Source organism: Hemicordylus capensis, chromosome 1 (genome assembly GCF_027244095.1).
Source record: "Hemicordylus capensis ecotype Gifberg chromosome 1, rHemCap1.1.pri, whole genome shotgun sequence".
Lineage (NCBI taxonomy): Eukaryota > Metazoa > Chordata > Lepidosauria > Squamata > Cordylidae > Hemicordylus > Hemicordylus capensis.
Genome location: NC_069657.1, coordinates 56236 through 70978, shown reverse-complemented (window position 1 = coordinate 70978; position 14743 = coordinate 56236). Strand labels below are relative to the sequence as shown.

Sequence of the window (14743 nt, the reverse complement as noted above, 5' to 3'; positions counted from 1 at the left end):
CACTTGCCTGCGCTGCAGTCACCCGGAGATTAAAAGGGCAAGGATCCTCAGATTCTCTCTACTATCCCCGATGCCCTTATGAGGGGAGGAGGAGGATGCTGGGGGAGAAAAAATTAGGGGTGTGTGTGTAAAAATCAACAACTGGGAATAGCCTCCTCCCTTCTGTTTGCAGGACAGGCAAAGCGGGGGGACAAAGAAGGGGGAGTTGCTGGGGTGGGGGGTGTACAGAAAGAGAAGCGGCTCATGCTGCCGAGGAGAGGAGAGCTGGTCTTGTGGTAGCAAGCGTGACTTGTCCCCATAGCTAAGCAGGGTCTGCCCTGGTTGCAGCTGAATGGGAGACTCCATGTGTGAGCACTGCAAGATATTCTCCTTAGGGGGATGGAGCCTCTCTGGGAAGAGCAGAAGGTTCCAAGCTCCCCTCCCTGGCGGCATCTCCCAGATAGGGCTGAGAGAGACTCCTGCCTGCCTCCTTGGAGAAGCCGCTGCCAGTCTGTGTAGACAGTACTGAGCTAGATGGCCCAAGGGTCTGACTCAGTATAGGGCAGCTGCCTATGTTCCTATGTACCGAGAAGGCAGGGCCCAGGCATTGCTCGTGATAGGAAAGCAGCAGCGTTACCGGTCTCTCGCTGGTTTGGGTGGGAAAGGCTCCTTGACGACGCCACATTGGCCTCTGAAGAGATTTAATTCCCTTCCCAATTCCCATCCCCTTAACTGCCCAATAAAAGTTTGCTGAACAGAATAGTTCCCCCCCACTCCCATTGATTAACTGGCTCGACGCAGTGCCTTGGGGGCCACGTTCCCCTCAGGAACCTCTCACTGGCCAATTGCAGCTCGGGGCTACCGGCCCTACTCAGTGTCGTCATCAGGATCAGGTAACCGGAGGAGTCAGGCTTCATGTCTCTCCTCACAGACACACAGCAGCCGCCCTCCCTGCCTACGACACGTCTGTAGCCAGCAGCAAGGTGGGAACAGCGGCCTTGATAAACTGGCATTCGCAGCCATCTCTTGCTCACCCACTGGCGTGTTCCAGCTGATCGTGCACCTTTCTGGAGTTTTCCACGTATGGCACCAACGTGTCCACCCGCCAGCCAATGAGAGCCTCAGGATGGGGCCAGGATGGGGAAGGAGGAGCCTGTGAGTTACAAGGCAAAATGGAGATGGGGAAAAGAGGACGGGAGGGAGAGAGAGAGAAGGAATACGGCATGGAAGGAAGGAGTACCAAAGGAAGCCAGGGCGGGCACTGGGGAGTCATCTGACGTGCCTCTGGAGAGCCCCCTCGAGGCAGTGGGCCAAGAGACAACTGTCTCCCCTTGCCCAAGGGACGGAACGCCCATGGACCATGGGCACTGAAGCTTCAGAGGTATCTTCAAGGGCAATCGGTCCCACGTAGAGCATGTTGCAGTAATCCAATCTGGATGTTACCAATGCACTGCAATCAGGGCTTCTCCAAGCAGGGTTGCAGCTGTCATTTCAGACACAGCTGCTAAAAAGCACTCCTGGACACTGCCACCACCTGTATCCCCAAGGACAGCGTCGGATCCAAGAGAACCCACAAGCTGTCGACTTTCTCTTTCAGGGGAAGTGCAATGCCATCCGTGGTCACATCTAATTATCACTCACCTAATTGGTTCTTTTGACCCAAAGCACTTCTTCCACCTCCTTATCTGGATTATGTTTAAGCTCCTTTGCTCCCATCCAGCCTAGAACAGCCCCCAAACACCAGTTCCAGATTGTCCACCATCTCCTTGGTTTCTGTTGGCTTCAGTTATAGGTAGAACTGAGCAACACTGGCAGATGGAGGACACTGCAGCCCATACCAAGGGATAGCTTCTCCCAGCGGTTTCATGTCTCTATTAAACAGCATGGGGGATAGAATGGATCCCTAGGGCACCCTATAGTCCAATGGCTAAGGGGCAGAGCACCTTCTAGATACAACCTTCCCGGTAGGACTGCAGCCATGGTGGAACAGGGCCCCCAAGTCCCAACCCAGAGGGTGACCCAGAAGAACCCTTGGCTTCCCTCCATCTGTCTCCCAGAGTAGGGCAGCCAAGACAGTTTCCACCTTGTGGAAACTTAACAATAAAAAATGGTTCAGGGCGGTTTACATCAAAGTAAAAACAATTAAAATCAAAACTAAATCAATTAAACCATTAAAATCATTTCAACATTAACGACAAGCTTGCATTTCTCTCCCAACTCTAAAGGTTAAAGGGGCCATCATGCTTGCTACCACAAGACCAGCTCCCCCCCCCACTCCCCAGCCGGGCATCATGTGCCCCTTGCTCCTCCGGCTTCCTCTCTGCCCAGGAGGCGTCCCTGTGTGCTGCCCCCCCACCCGCCACTGCTGCTGCTCTTGCTTCCGGCGGGGGGGGGGCGGATGCCGTGAGCCCAGTGGTCCAGAGCTGCCACTGGGCTCCTCTGCTGGGGGGGGGAGGGGGGCGCTGCTGGCCCGGCATGGCTTGGGGCCGGTGTGAGCGGCACCTTTCCTGAATGACCCAGGCGTGAAACCGGGAGAGTCGGTTGAGGATCCACTGAGCCCCAGAGGTGTCCTGCCGGGGGGGGGGGGCGGGGCTGGCTGCTGGCTTTCTGGGCGGCCACCTCTGCAGGCGTAGGGCCATTGTGGCCACGCACTTGGGTGCAGCAGGAATGGGCGGGCAGTTCTGGGGTCTGGCCCAGGCCTCTTGACCGCGGCTGGCTCCTGCCTTGGCCCCTATCCTGCCCCCCGCCCGGCAGCAGCTGCGAGGCAGGAGGAGGCAGCTTGCCAGCCGCTGTCTGTGTCTGTGGCAGGGAGGGCGGAGCTGCCACCACCCGAGGGCCCTCCCTGGCCGCCTCTCCTGCCTCCGCCTGGACTCCCAAGGGATCCCTTCCGGTTGGGCTCCCCGTGCAGCCTGCCAGTCAGTGCCCATCGCCTGCACAGGAGGGCATCTGAGGGATGTTGTCTTTCACCCCACGTCAAGCCCTTTGGGAGCTCTTCTTGGGAAGCGCTGCCTCAGTATTCAAGGAGTGGGTGTCTTGGGAGTGGAGAGACTGTGCCCATGTGGACGTGTTGCCCTGGGACTGGCCATCTCCCTGGCTCGCTCTGGAAAGGACTCGGGCTCCCTGCTCCAGCGCCTTGCCTGTGGAGGAACAGTGCATCCTGCGGGGCCAGTCTCCGGGCACTCCTGGTGTTCAGTGGGGAAGGCCTCCTGTCCCCTCTGGTGGGGTGTGTGTGTGTGTGCGTGCAAGTGGGTGCTGCTTGCAGTGTGTGTGTGTGTGGCGGGGGTGGGTGTCCCCGGGTGCAGCAGGAACGGTTTGTGCTTTCCGCAAGATGGGAGTTGGGCCCCAGAGTGGGGCCATATCTGGGGTGTGCAGGGGCCCCAGCTTAGGCAACCAGGCCAGAGGGCCCCTGCAGGCTCCCAAAATGGCGGCACTGGTGGCGCTGGCTGAGTGGAGGAGGCGTGAGTTCCCACCCGCCCCTGCCCCGGGGGTCTGACCTGGCTCTCTCTGGTGGTCTCTCCGCAGTGCCCACCCTCCGCAGTCGCCATGGCTCGCCGCTCCCAGAGTTCCTCCCAGGGCGACAACCCCCTGGACCCCAACTACCTGCCGCCCCACTACAAGGAGTATTACCGCCTGGCCCTCGATGCGCTGGCGGAGGAAGGCCCGGAGAGCTACCTGCGCTTCCTGGCGGAGGAGGGCGTCCCGGAGTTCCTCTGCCCCTCCGAGGTGGACCACATCACCCAGCACCTGCAGAAGCCCCAGTCTGCCCCCCAGGAGGGCGGGGGCAGCACGGACTCCGGCCCCCACGACACGGACATGGATGGCTCCTCGGGGACGTACTGGCCCATGAACTCGGACCTTGCCGTCCCGGAGCTGGATCTGGGCTGGCCAATGGTCTTTGGCTTCCGGGGGACGGAGGTGACGACGCTGGTGCAGCCCCCACCTCCGGACAACCCAAGCATCAAAGAGGAGGCGCGCAGAATGATCCGTGCTGCACAGCAGGTGAGAGCTCAGGGGGTGAATTGAGGGGGGACCCGGTGGGGCAGCAGCCCGCCCCAAGCCCTGGGGCCAAAAGGCAGCTCCAGGAACAGGCCGTTTCTCATCCCACCCCCTCCTCGTGGGCTCCGTGACTGCCTTGCCCTCAGCGCTAGGAGAGGGCCCGGAAGGGTCTGCCCTGGTGCCCCATGCAGCCCCCCGCCTGTCTTGCACGCCCCGCCCCCACCCAGGGGAGCTCAGGGCAAGGAATGGGGTGGCCCAAAGCCAGAGCCCCGCTTGAGCCCCACAGGGCCAGGCTTCGGACAGCATGCCGGTGGAAGCCAGCGCCCCACTGACCTCCCTGCCCCCCAGAGGCATGCATGGAAACTGTAAGGATCCCTGTTGGCGCTCAACTCCCCTTGAAAGCAACCTGGAAGCTGCCCTGTAGCCCAAACTGGTAGGAAGGGAGGGAACCGTGCAGGACGAATACGGCGAATCTTTATATATATTGCTTTTCAACAAAGTTCCCAAAGCGGTTTACATAGATATAAATAGATAAATAAAATGGCTCCCTCTCCCCAAAGGGCTCCCAGTCTAAACAAGAAACAGAAGAGAGGCCACAGCCACTGGAGGGATGCTGTGCTGGGGACGGAGAGGGCCAGTTGCTCTCCCCCTGCTCAGTCAAGAGAATCGCCACTTTTAAGAGGTGCCTCTTTGCTCAATTACAGTTTATTAAAAAGTAGAGCTGCTCTTTAAGAAACTGGATGGCACCGTCCGTGTTTCCTTCCCTCCTCTGTGCTCCCGTAGCCTAAACTGCCCAGTAACCCACATCGCAGGGAAGGAGGGCTGGAACTAGGCTGGCAGCCCCCATGGCCAGGAGGAACTTCCCTCCTGCCGACTGCGATGGCCCCGTGAAGGAAAAAGCTCTCTGTGTCTGTCAGCTGAGGACGTAAGGAGAGCGTGTCGGGGTCCGGCTCAAGGCCCCTCCAGGCCAGAGGGGAAGGCCAGCCTGCCCCCCCCCCCCCCCGCCACGGCCATGGTTTTCCTGCAGCAGGGATTCAGAGGCAGCCTGTGCTCTTTCCAAGGCCAGGAGCCCTGGAGAAACTCCTCCTCCTCCTTCTCCTCCTCCGTGACTGTGTCTGGTCGCCATTCTGAGCCACGCGGGCTGGTGGCCATCACACCATCCCTGGGGACAAAGGCTGCAGCCAGGCTGGGCCCCGTGTCACGAGCGGCTCAGAGCAGCTTCCTGGGGTTGGCCCTAAATCCAGGGATGGCCCCAGGCTCTGGTGCGGTGAGAGAGGTCGGCCTCCGCCCCAGAGGCCTGCGCAGAAGAGCCCGGCCAAGCCGCTTCCTCCGCCAGCATCAGAGAGTGCCCTGGAGTGGCCCCGGGAGGCTGGATCCGAGTGCAAATGATGCGGACCAAAGGTGACCCCTGGGCCTCTCTGCCACTTCGTGCCGGGGTGGGTGGGCAGCAGCAGCACCCGCTCCTGGCTTGGCTCTGCTTGACTCTTCTTGCTCAGAGCCAGACCTCTGTGAGGAGACCTCTGTGAGGCCACTGAGGGCTTCAGAAAGAAACAGCAACTTCTGCAGAGCCGCCTCTCAGCGCTCAAGGTCACGTGCACAATTTAAAACCTCCTTTGACCGTTCATTTTCAAAAGTTTTACAAATAAAGCAGCCAGAAAATATCACACTGCTTGAATTGGGCATAGATTTCTAACCCCCAGGAGAGAGTTGGCATGAGTTGACATTCCCAGTGGCGGTGGCAGCAGTGAGGGAAGGGCCACGTGAGTGTCAGTGCGCAGACAGGGAGGGGCAGAGGCCTGCTGCTCTTTGACAAGCCCCCCCCCCCGTTAAGAAGGGTGTCGGAACAGAGGGGGGGTCTCAGGCCTTGGCAGATCTTCTTGGGCTCTAGGAACCAGCCCCCAAATTTAGGAGCCATATTTATTTTTCAGCCAAAAAATGGTTTTACTTCTCTCCTCCCAGCTCTGCTTTGAAAGGGGGTCGCCATTTAGGGTTAGGACCTGCCAAGAAGAGTATCCCAGCCCCAAATAACATCTTGTTCCCCCTCCCTGCTTCCTTGCTACCCCTTTCCTTTCTCACTCTGCCCCCCCCCCCCGTAAAAGACAAAAATATGTGGGGTGGGTTTTGAAGGGTTTCACAGAGCTTAAGGCTTGTTGGCATTAAAGGAGGCTGTCAAAGAAGCTTGACTTCCGAGGTGAGCTCAAGGACAAAGCAAACTTCTGTTTGAGTTAGAGCAAGTCTTGAGAGAGGGATTTAAAAATATATATATATATATTATGAGAGTCATTGCCTTTGTTTATTTAGCAAATGTATTGACTGTCTGACTTCCATAGACTCGAGGCGGTTTACATAAATTAAAACAACAGCAACGAAAACAAGAGCCGGTTAGGGTTTTCCCAATAAGGGAAACACACACACACACACACACACACACACACCACTAAAAGCCTGGCAAGATAAATAAGTTTTCAGGATCTTCTTAAAGGACAGAAGGGAGGGGGTATTATGAATCTCAGGAGGCAGGGTGTTCCCTAAGGAGGGGGCTGCCCCAGAGAAGGCCCTCCCACGAGCCCCGGCCCCACGAACCTCCCCTTGGCCCGGAACTCTGAGAAATTTTGTTGCTAACATTAAAAGTGCAGAGGGAGAAAACCAGCACAGTCCCATGCGTCTTTACTTAACAGTAAGACCCAGTCTTCAATAGTGCTTCCTCATAAGTCAGGCTGCAGTCCTGGGTGCCACAGCCTCCCTGCCCCCCTAATTGACTGAGAGCCAGGAGGCAGTGGAGAGGCCACTTGGCTGGCTGGGCGGGGCGGGGGTCTCCCCGCTGCTCCTGGCAGGGCACTGCCTGTGGGGCAGGCCAGAGAGGGACTGGAGGCTGCTCACCCCTGAACAGGAAGTGGGGGGGGAGCGCCTCCTTTCCCCGATGCCCCGCTTTGCTTCTCTGCTCCACCCCTCCTCTTCCTCCTCCTGTTGGGCGTCCACCTCTTTCTTGCGAGATCAGCACCTTGCTCACTGCTGGCCCATTCCGCCCCTTTAAAAGGTCCGCCTACTCTCCCGTGGCCACTACCTCCACTTCACAGCAGGCTTTTATCGAGGCACCACAGTACAATTTCTGGGTGCAGTTGTGCGCTGGTGACCGGAAGTGTCGGGCTGTAGGCGACAGATCTGTGTCTGTATTTGGTGTCATTAGCGGTTATCGCTCTGAATTCAACCACTTAATTTTAATACTTCTTTAAGAACTATTCACTGAATGTTTGTCTCAATGTCAACTACAGTTCTCAGTAATATAATACAACATATTGCATAGATATTATTCTGATTTCATTTCTTCATATGAGCTATATTGTACAAATTCTGAACAAACCTTACCTACAGTAACGTCAATCTGATTGATTGATTAACTGCCGTCAAGTTGGTGTCGACTCTTAGTGACCACATGGATAGCTTCTCTCCAGGATGATCCATCCAACTTGGCCTTTCAGGTCTCTCAGTGGTGCATTCATTGCTGTCATCATCGAGTCCATCCACCTTGCTGTTGGTCATTCTCTTCTCTTTCCTTCAACTTTTCCCAGCATTATGGACTGAGCTAGGTTTTTGCATAATGTGTCTGAAGTATGATAGTTTGAGGCTGGTCATTTGTGCCTGGAGAGAAAATTCTGGATTGATTTGTTCTATGATCCATTTGTTTGTTTTCCTGGCTGTCCATGGTATCCTCAAAACTCTTCTCCAGCACCAAAGCTAAAAAGTGTCAATGCTTTTTTTAATCTTGCTTCTTCAAAGTCCAGCTTTCGCATCCATAGAGTATCACGGGAAAAACCATTGTCCAAATGATTCTAATCTTTGTAGGTATAGAGATGTCATGGCATCTAAATATCCTTTCCAAGGCCTTCATTGCAACCGTACCAAGTGCTAGTCTGCGGCATATTTCTTGACTGCTGGATCCTTTACTGTTGATGGTCGATCCTAAAAGGAAGAAGCTATCCACCACTTCAGTGTCTTCATTATACAATCTGAGGCTGGTTGCTGCACCTATTGTCATTAGTTTAGTCTTCTTGACATTTAGTCATAGTCCCATTTTTTCACTGTGCTCCTTGACTTTCATTACTAGAGCTTGCAGATCATCCACATTCTCAGCTATCAGAGTGGTGTCATCAGCGTAGCACAAGTTATTGATGTTTCTTCCTCCAGCTTTCAAACCACTCTCATCTTCTTTCAATCCAGTTTCTCTCAGTATATGTTCAGCATATAAGTTGAATAAATAAGGAGAAAGTATTCAGCCTTGTCTTACTCATAAGAACAGCCCTGCTGGATCAAGCCCAAGGACCATCTAGTCCAGCATCCTGTTTCACACAGTGGCCCACCAGATGCCGCTGGAAGCCATAGGCAGGAGTTGAGGGCATGCCCTCTCTCCTGTTGTTACTCCCCTGCAACTGGTACTCAGAGGCATCCTGCCTTTGAGGCTGGAGGTGGCCTATAGCCCTCCAACTCATAGCCAATGATAGACCTCTCCTCCATGAAGTTATCCAAACCCCTCTTAAAGCCATCCAGTTTGTTGGCTGTCACCACATCTTGTGGCAGAGAATTCCACAAGTTGATTATGCGTTGTGTGGAAAAGTTTATACTTTCCTGGCAATTTCATGGGATGACTTCTGGTTCTAGTGTTACGTGAAAGGGAGAAGAATTTCTCTCTATCTTTTGCCGATCTGGGACCAGTCTGTTGCAACCATGTTCTGTCTGGACTGTGGCTTCCTGTCCTGTGTATAGGTTTCTCATGAGAACAATAAGATGTTCTGGGACACCCATTTTCCTAAGGACATTCCACAACTTGACATGGTCAATGCAATCAAAGGCTTTTCTGTAGTCAATAAAGCACAGATTGACTTCTTTTTGGCATTCTTTGGCTTTCTCAATTATCCAGCGTGCATCAGCAGTGATGTCTCTTGTTCCTCAGCCTTTTCTGAAACCAGCTTGAACCTCTGGCATTTCCCTTTCTGCACTGGATGATCCTGAGCATTATTTTGCTAGCATGTGAAATTAAGGACATTGTGTGATGATTTGCGCACTCTGTTAGGTCTCCTTTCTTTGGTATGGGTATGTAGACTGACTTCTTCCAATCTGTTGGCTGCTGGGTCATTCTCCAAATTTGCTGGCATAGTTTGGTTAGAGCTTGCCATATCTCTGTAGCTATTCCATCAATTCCTGTAGCCTTCTGACTTGGTAATGATCAGAGTGCTGATCTAACTTCATCTTCCTGTACTAGAGGTTCTTGCAAGTAGGGAATATATTCTAGAGTCTCTTGAATGTTGACATCCCTGCTCTACAGATTTTCTGTATACTCCTTCCATTTCTGTTTGATCTTCTCTGAACAGAACACAAGAACAGCCCTGCTGGATCAGGCCCAAGGAGGCCCATCTAGTCCAGCATCCTGTTTCACACAGTGGCCCACCAGATGCCTCCGAGAAGCCCACAAGCAAGAGGTCTGTGCCTGCCCTCTCTCCTGCTGTGATTCCCCTGCAACTGGGACTCAGAGGCATCCTGCCTCTGAGGCTGGAGGTAGCCTGTAGCCCTCCAACTAGTAGCGGTGGACAGATTTCTCCTCCATGAAGACAAGAACATAAATGCATGGCAGCTATCAGTAACAGAGAAATGGACTCTTGCTGAATCAGGAAAATGGCTCCCTTGTCCAAATTGCCTGACACAAGATATGTTGGCTCAAGAGGAGCATAGACACAAGGGGTGGGTGGGGATTTTTTTTTTTAAGCTCCACCCCCTGTGCCCGGAAACCTTGGCTGATGTCCAGAGTCCTGCTCCACTTCTGCAAACATCATGCGCTAGTTTAAGGAGGTTGCTGCAGCTCACTTGGGTCTCCTGGAGTGGGTGTTGTGATCTAAGGTGACACCAGTGCAACAGGATGGACAGATACACCCTGTGGCCTGCTGGGAAGCTTCTTCCTCGGTCCATGGATGTTTCAGAGAACTATGCGAAGTGACCCACTACACTTCTTGCTCCAGGGCAAGGCTTCTGCCAGCAGATCACGAGTGTAGGCGACGGAGTCACTTTGAGCATCCACTCAGCTCTGTGGTTTTCCCCGTGGTGCAGTGCCAGTGGTTTTGGGGACAGTGCTGCCCGTTGTGAGAATAGGAGCCTGTGGTGCTGTGCTTTCCCCGGCAGTGTTTTAGTTGCTTAGAGGTGCAGTGTAGCTGCGTTGGCAAGAGGTCCCACACGTGGTGTCCACTTGGATGGGGTTCATTCTCTTGTGCTAAGAAAGGAGGACGTCAAGGGAGCAGAAGACCATTCCTACTACCGGTGGGATGCTTCCCCTCTTTCTGCTGCCCATTTTTTAACACAGGAGGTTTTTGCTCATAGGCACATGAGTATTGTTAGTGCATTTAATTAAAAAGTGAGCGTGCTTCTGTATCAGCTGTCTTTCAAAAAGGAAATAGAAGACAGTTGTGAGTGAGAGCAAAACGAAAAGCATCACACCTACAAGAAGCATAGCAGAGTGAGACGTTGAGCGTCATTAAGCTGCAGAGTGCCCAAAGCAACTCAGCACCTGGTGGAAGGTGGTGGGGTCAGGCAGGTGTCTCAGGGAGGCTGTTCCACAACAGGGTGCCACCACCCACAAGGCCCTTTTGCTCCACCCTGGTCTAAGTGTGTGTTGGGGTGGGTGTGTATGTATGGGCGCAAACAGTGAGGAGGACTGCTCTTGGGCCTTGGGCCTGTCCTAATACCAGCTATGCAATTAATGGCTTCTCCTGGTCAAATGTTTTCAGCTGAATGCAGTGCACACCCTTTGCTCTCCTTCCTGCACCCTGGCAAGGTCAGGGGCTCTCTAAGGAGTGAGTCTGATTCTAGAGCAGAAGATTCCCCAAGGGACACAGAGCCCTGGGATCTTATTCCTTTCCAGGGGCTTGTCTTGGTAGGGATGGAAGGAAGGTGCTCTGAACCCCAGGGTGTCGATGTGTGCATGGCCACCTTTCGAAGATCCGCCCGCCGCCAGATGGCCCGCATCACTCTCTGCCCGCTCCTGCTTCAGCAAGGCCCGCCTTCCTCATGAGTCCGTGGGGCTCTCTCTTGTGGCTTGCCCACCCTAGGAGAGACCTTTGTGCGTTGGCCAGCAAAATGGAGAATGAGTTGAATCATGCTAAGCTTAGAACAGATTTCTGACCTCCTGCTCCTGGCCTCTTGTTGCCTGGTGAGCTCTCTCGGGCAGGTCTGAGCCCCCTTCGTGTGGACCTGCTCCTGTCTCCCAGCCGTCACTCATGCTTTGCATACATTTGCATCCCACCTTTGTACTCCATTTTGGGCCCTTGAAGCAGCTAAACACCGTGAGAATCTCATACATTACTAAAAAATAACAGTAAATCCAATTATTATTATTATTATTATTATTATTATTATTATTATTATTATTAAATAAATTAATTAAATAACTTGGTAGTGTTTGGTCAGCACCCCCAGTTTGGGCAAATGTGGGGAATTTATCTCAAAAGGGGAGGCAGTTCCAAGCAGTTTTAATTTGTGCAAGTGTCTGAACTCAAGAAAATCAGCTTCAGGGAGAGGTTTTAATTAACAAAAATGAGTTTATTGTAAGAAAAACAAATAAAAACAATAAGACTAAGTTACTAGGTGGCTGTAATGTAAAGGCAATACAGATATGTTTTAAAATAAAGTATTGTAAGGCACATTTAGCTTAAAGTTCCAAATTATGTGTAAATTCCCAGGTGGGCTAGAGAGAGTTGCTTTAAGATAGGGAGGTAAGGTTTCAGAAATAAGCGAAAGGGGTAGATTCAGCCCTGAAGGAGGAGCCGGGCGAGGGGCTATATCACCTGTCCTCACGAAGATCTGACTCGGGCAGCTGGAGACTAGCGTCCATCCGTGGAGGCGAAGTGGGGAGCAGGAGAGTTGAAAGAGTTAGTGGGCTTCCTCACGAGGAGAGTTCCAGCGTGAGGCCAGCAGGATAGATCATCAGGGGGACCAATCTCAAGCCAGGCAGAATGATCTGACCCTCGGTGTGAGGTCAGTGAATTGGCCAGGAAGGTAGTGATTTCAGCTCAGGTGGCCCCAGTGGAGAGGGGAACACCAAGGTGGTCTGCTGGAGTTCTTGTTGCGGTGGGGCACAAGGGAGCACACAATGGAGTCCCCAGTTGGATGGAAAGAGGAACACACTTGTTGTGATGATCTGCAGTTGGAGTCTCCAGTGGTAGACACGGGAGAGCACACTGGGTCATGGAGTCAGGGATACTTGTATCCCAAATGTGCCTTGGAGGGATATTTCTTTTGTCATACTTTGCTGAATAGAAGAGCCCGGATGGGCTGGCATGGAATGCATTATGTCTGATCGTCCTTCCTGGGTAAGACTGGGTGTGAATAGCCTATTGGATGCAGGGGTGGTTGTAGTGAAAACTAGAGTGTGCAGGTGCGTCAAAAGAGTATTCTGTGCTGGGCCTGCCTCTCCCAGTAATTCTATCAAAAGATTTGATAGGCACACTTTCACCCCTTTTGTGATGGAGACTGCTGCTGCACTTGTCTTATCTGCTTTCCCTTCCTAGCCTAATTGCTTTGTTAGCAACAGGAGTTATCTCTCTTGCCAGAGAATGAGGGGAGTTTTAGAATTCATCCTAACTCCAAAATTATCTCGCATGCCAGATAACTTGCAATAGCAAGTTCTGGAGTCTGCTTAGCCAGGCCCTCGCATAGGGGGAGGGGTGTGTGAAGCTAATCCCCTTTACAATTTTTGTTACTTGCAGCCCAAATCTAGGAGTGACCAGTCCACTGCCAACTAAGCTACTTGTTCCCATCTATAACATAAACTGGGAATGCACATTGTGGTGCAGCTCCTGAGCATAGCAAAAGTGCAATCTCCAAGGCTGGAGATGCAGCTGTAAACTGGGAGGCTTCTGGGAGCCAGGCAGAATAAGCTCAGCTAGGTAACAGCTATTCCATAAATGGGGTGCAACCACTGAAAAGGCCCTTTCCCCAGTAGCCACCTGCCTCACCTCGTTTGGCAGGGGCACCCAAAGGAGAGCCTCCAAAGAAGTTCTTACGGTCTGCGTTGTGACATATGGGGCAAGGCGCTCTCTCAGGTAAGCTGGTCCCAAGCCATGTAGGGCTTTAAAGCTTAAAACCAGCACCTTAGGAACATAGGAAGCTGCCATATACTGAGTCTGACCATACATACATCTAGCTCAGTATTGTCTTCACAGACTGATAGTGGCTTCTCCAAGGTTGCAGGCAGGAATCTCTCAGCCCTATCTTGGAGAAGCTGCCAGGGAGGGAACTTGGAACCTTCTGCTCCTCCCAGAGCGGCTCCATCCCCTGAGGGGAATCTCTTCCAGTGCTCACACTTCTAGTCTCCCATTGATATGTAACCAGGGAAGATGCTGCTTAGCTAAGGGGACAAGTCATGCTGGCTACCACCAGACCAGCTCTCCTCTCCTTGAATTGGGCCCAGAAATGGACTGGGAGCCAGTGCAGCTGATGAAGCACTGGTGTGATATGCTTGAAATGTCCAGTCCCAGTTAATAATCTTGCAGCCCTATTTTGTACCAGCTGCAGCTTCCAGGATGTTTTCAGAAGCAACCCCATGTACAATGCATTCCAGTAATCTAAGCAAGAGGTTACCAGAGCATGAGTAACTGTGGCTCATCTCTGCCCAGGTAAGGTCACCCAAGTTGGCATATCAGCCAAATAAATAAAAGGAGCCACAGAGGCCACTGGAGCCTGAATCAGCGAGCACCCCCAAGAGGTGGTCCTGGTCCTTCACAGGGAGTGCAGCTCCACCTAGAACAGGCTGACTATCATTCGCCCAGGCAGAGGAACCACCAACCAGCAGTACTTCTGTCTTGTCTGGACTGAGTCTCAGCTTATCCACCCTCATCCAATCCATTACTGCCTCAAGCACTGATTCAGGTCAGCCAACACCTCACCTGCGTCTGATGAGAAAGAGAGATACAACTGAGTGTCGTCTGCAGATGGATGATGCCTCAGGCCAAATCTCTGGATGAACTCTCCCAGCAGTTTCATGTAGATCTTAAACAGCACAGGGGAAAGAATGGAACCCAGTGGGACCCCACAGCATAACTGCCAAGGGGCTGAGCAGTAATCCCCCAGTACCACCTTTTGGGACTGGGCCTCGAGGTAGGAGCAGAACCACCTCCAAACAGTGCCTCCCACACCCAACTCGACCAGCCTATCCAAAATGATACCATGTTTAATGGTATCTAAAGCTGCTGAGAGAGCCAAGATAATTAACAGGGTTGCACTCCTATCTCTCTCGACAGAGGTCATGCCACAGAGTGACCAAAGCAGTTTCTGTTCCAAAGCCAGGCCTGAAGCCTGATTGAAAAGGATCTAGGTAGTCTGTTTCCTCCAAAAGTGTCTGGAGCTGCTCAGCCACGACACGCTCAAGCATCTTGCCCAGAGAGGGAATATTGGCCACAGGCCTATAAGCAAGCAGTGGCCCAATGTACTCGGCAAAATGGCCTAAAACCCTTTAAGGCCAGCATCCACCAGGCCTTCAGCCTGCCAGCTCAACCCTGCCACCCAGCTCATGGGCCTTCTGCTTGACCTTCTGGACTCACACATGAGGCCTTGCTGTGGTTGGGGGAGATGCCCCAAGGTCTTCAGCTGCTTTCTGAGGTCCAGAAGGGTCTTGAGTGTGTTATTGGTAAACCCGGATAATAATACTTGGTGCGCAACATCCAAATATACACACCAAGGGAAACCATTTTTAAAAGCTTTCGTTCAGGCTGCAGAGCAAAAGCAAAGC

General features: G+C 52.9%; 1 protein-coding gene across 5 annotated transcripts in view; it reads left to right on the top strand.

Moving 5' to 3' along the window:
• The window catches only part of LOC128341530 (protein FAM83H-like), a 41639-nt gene that overhangs the window by 17079 nt on the left and 9817 nt on the right, over nucleotides 1–14743 (top strand). For all 5 annotated transcript variants that reach the window (XM_053288123.1, XM_053287883.1, XM_053288055.1 and 2 more), the window contains exon 2: nucleotides 3502–3978. In XM_053288123.1, the coding sequence (XP_053144098.1) occupies nucleotides 3523–3978 (456 nt within the window). In that variant the 5' untranslated portion in view covers nucleotides 3502–3522. The remainder of the gene's footprint in view (nucleotides 1–3501; nucleotides 3979–14743) is intronic.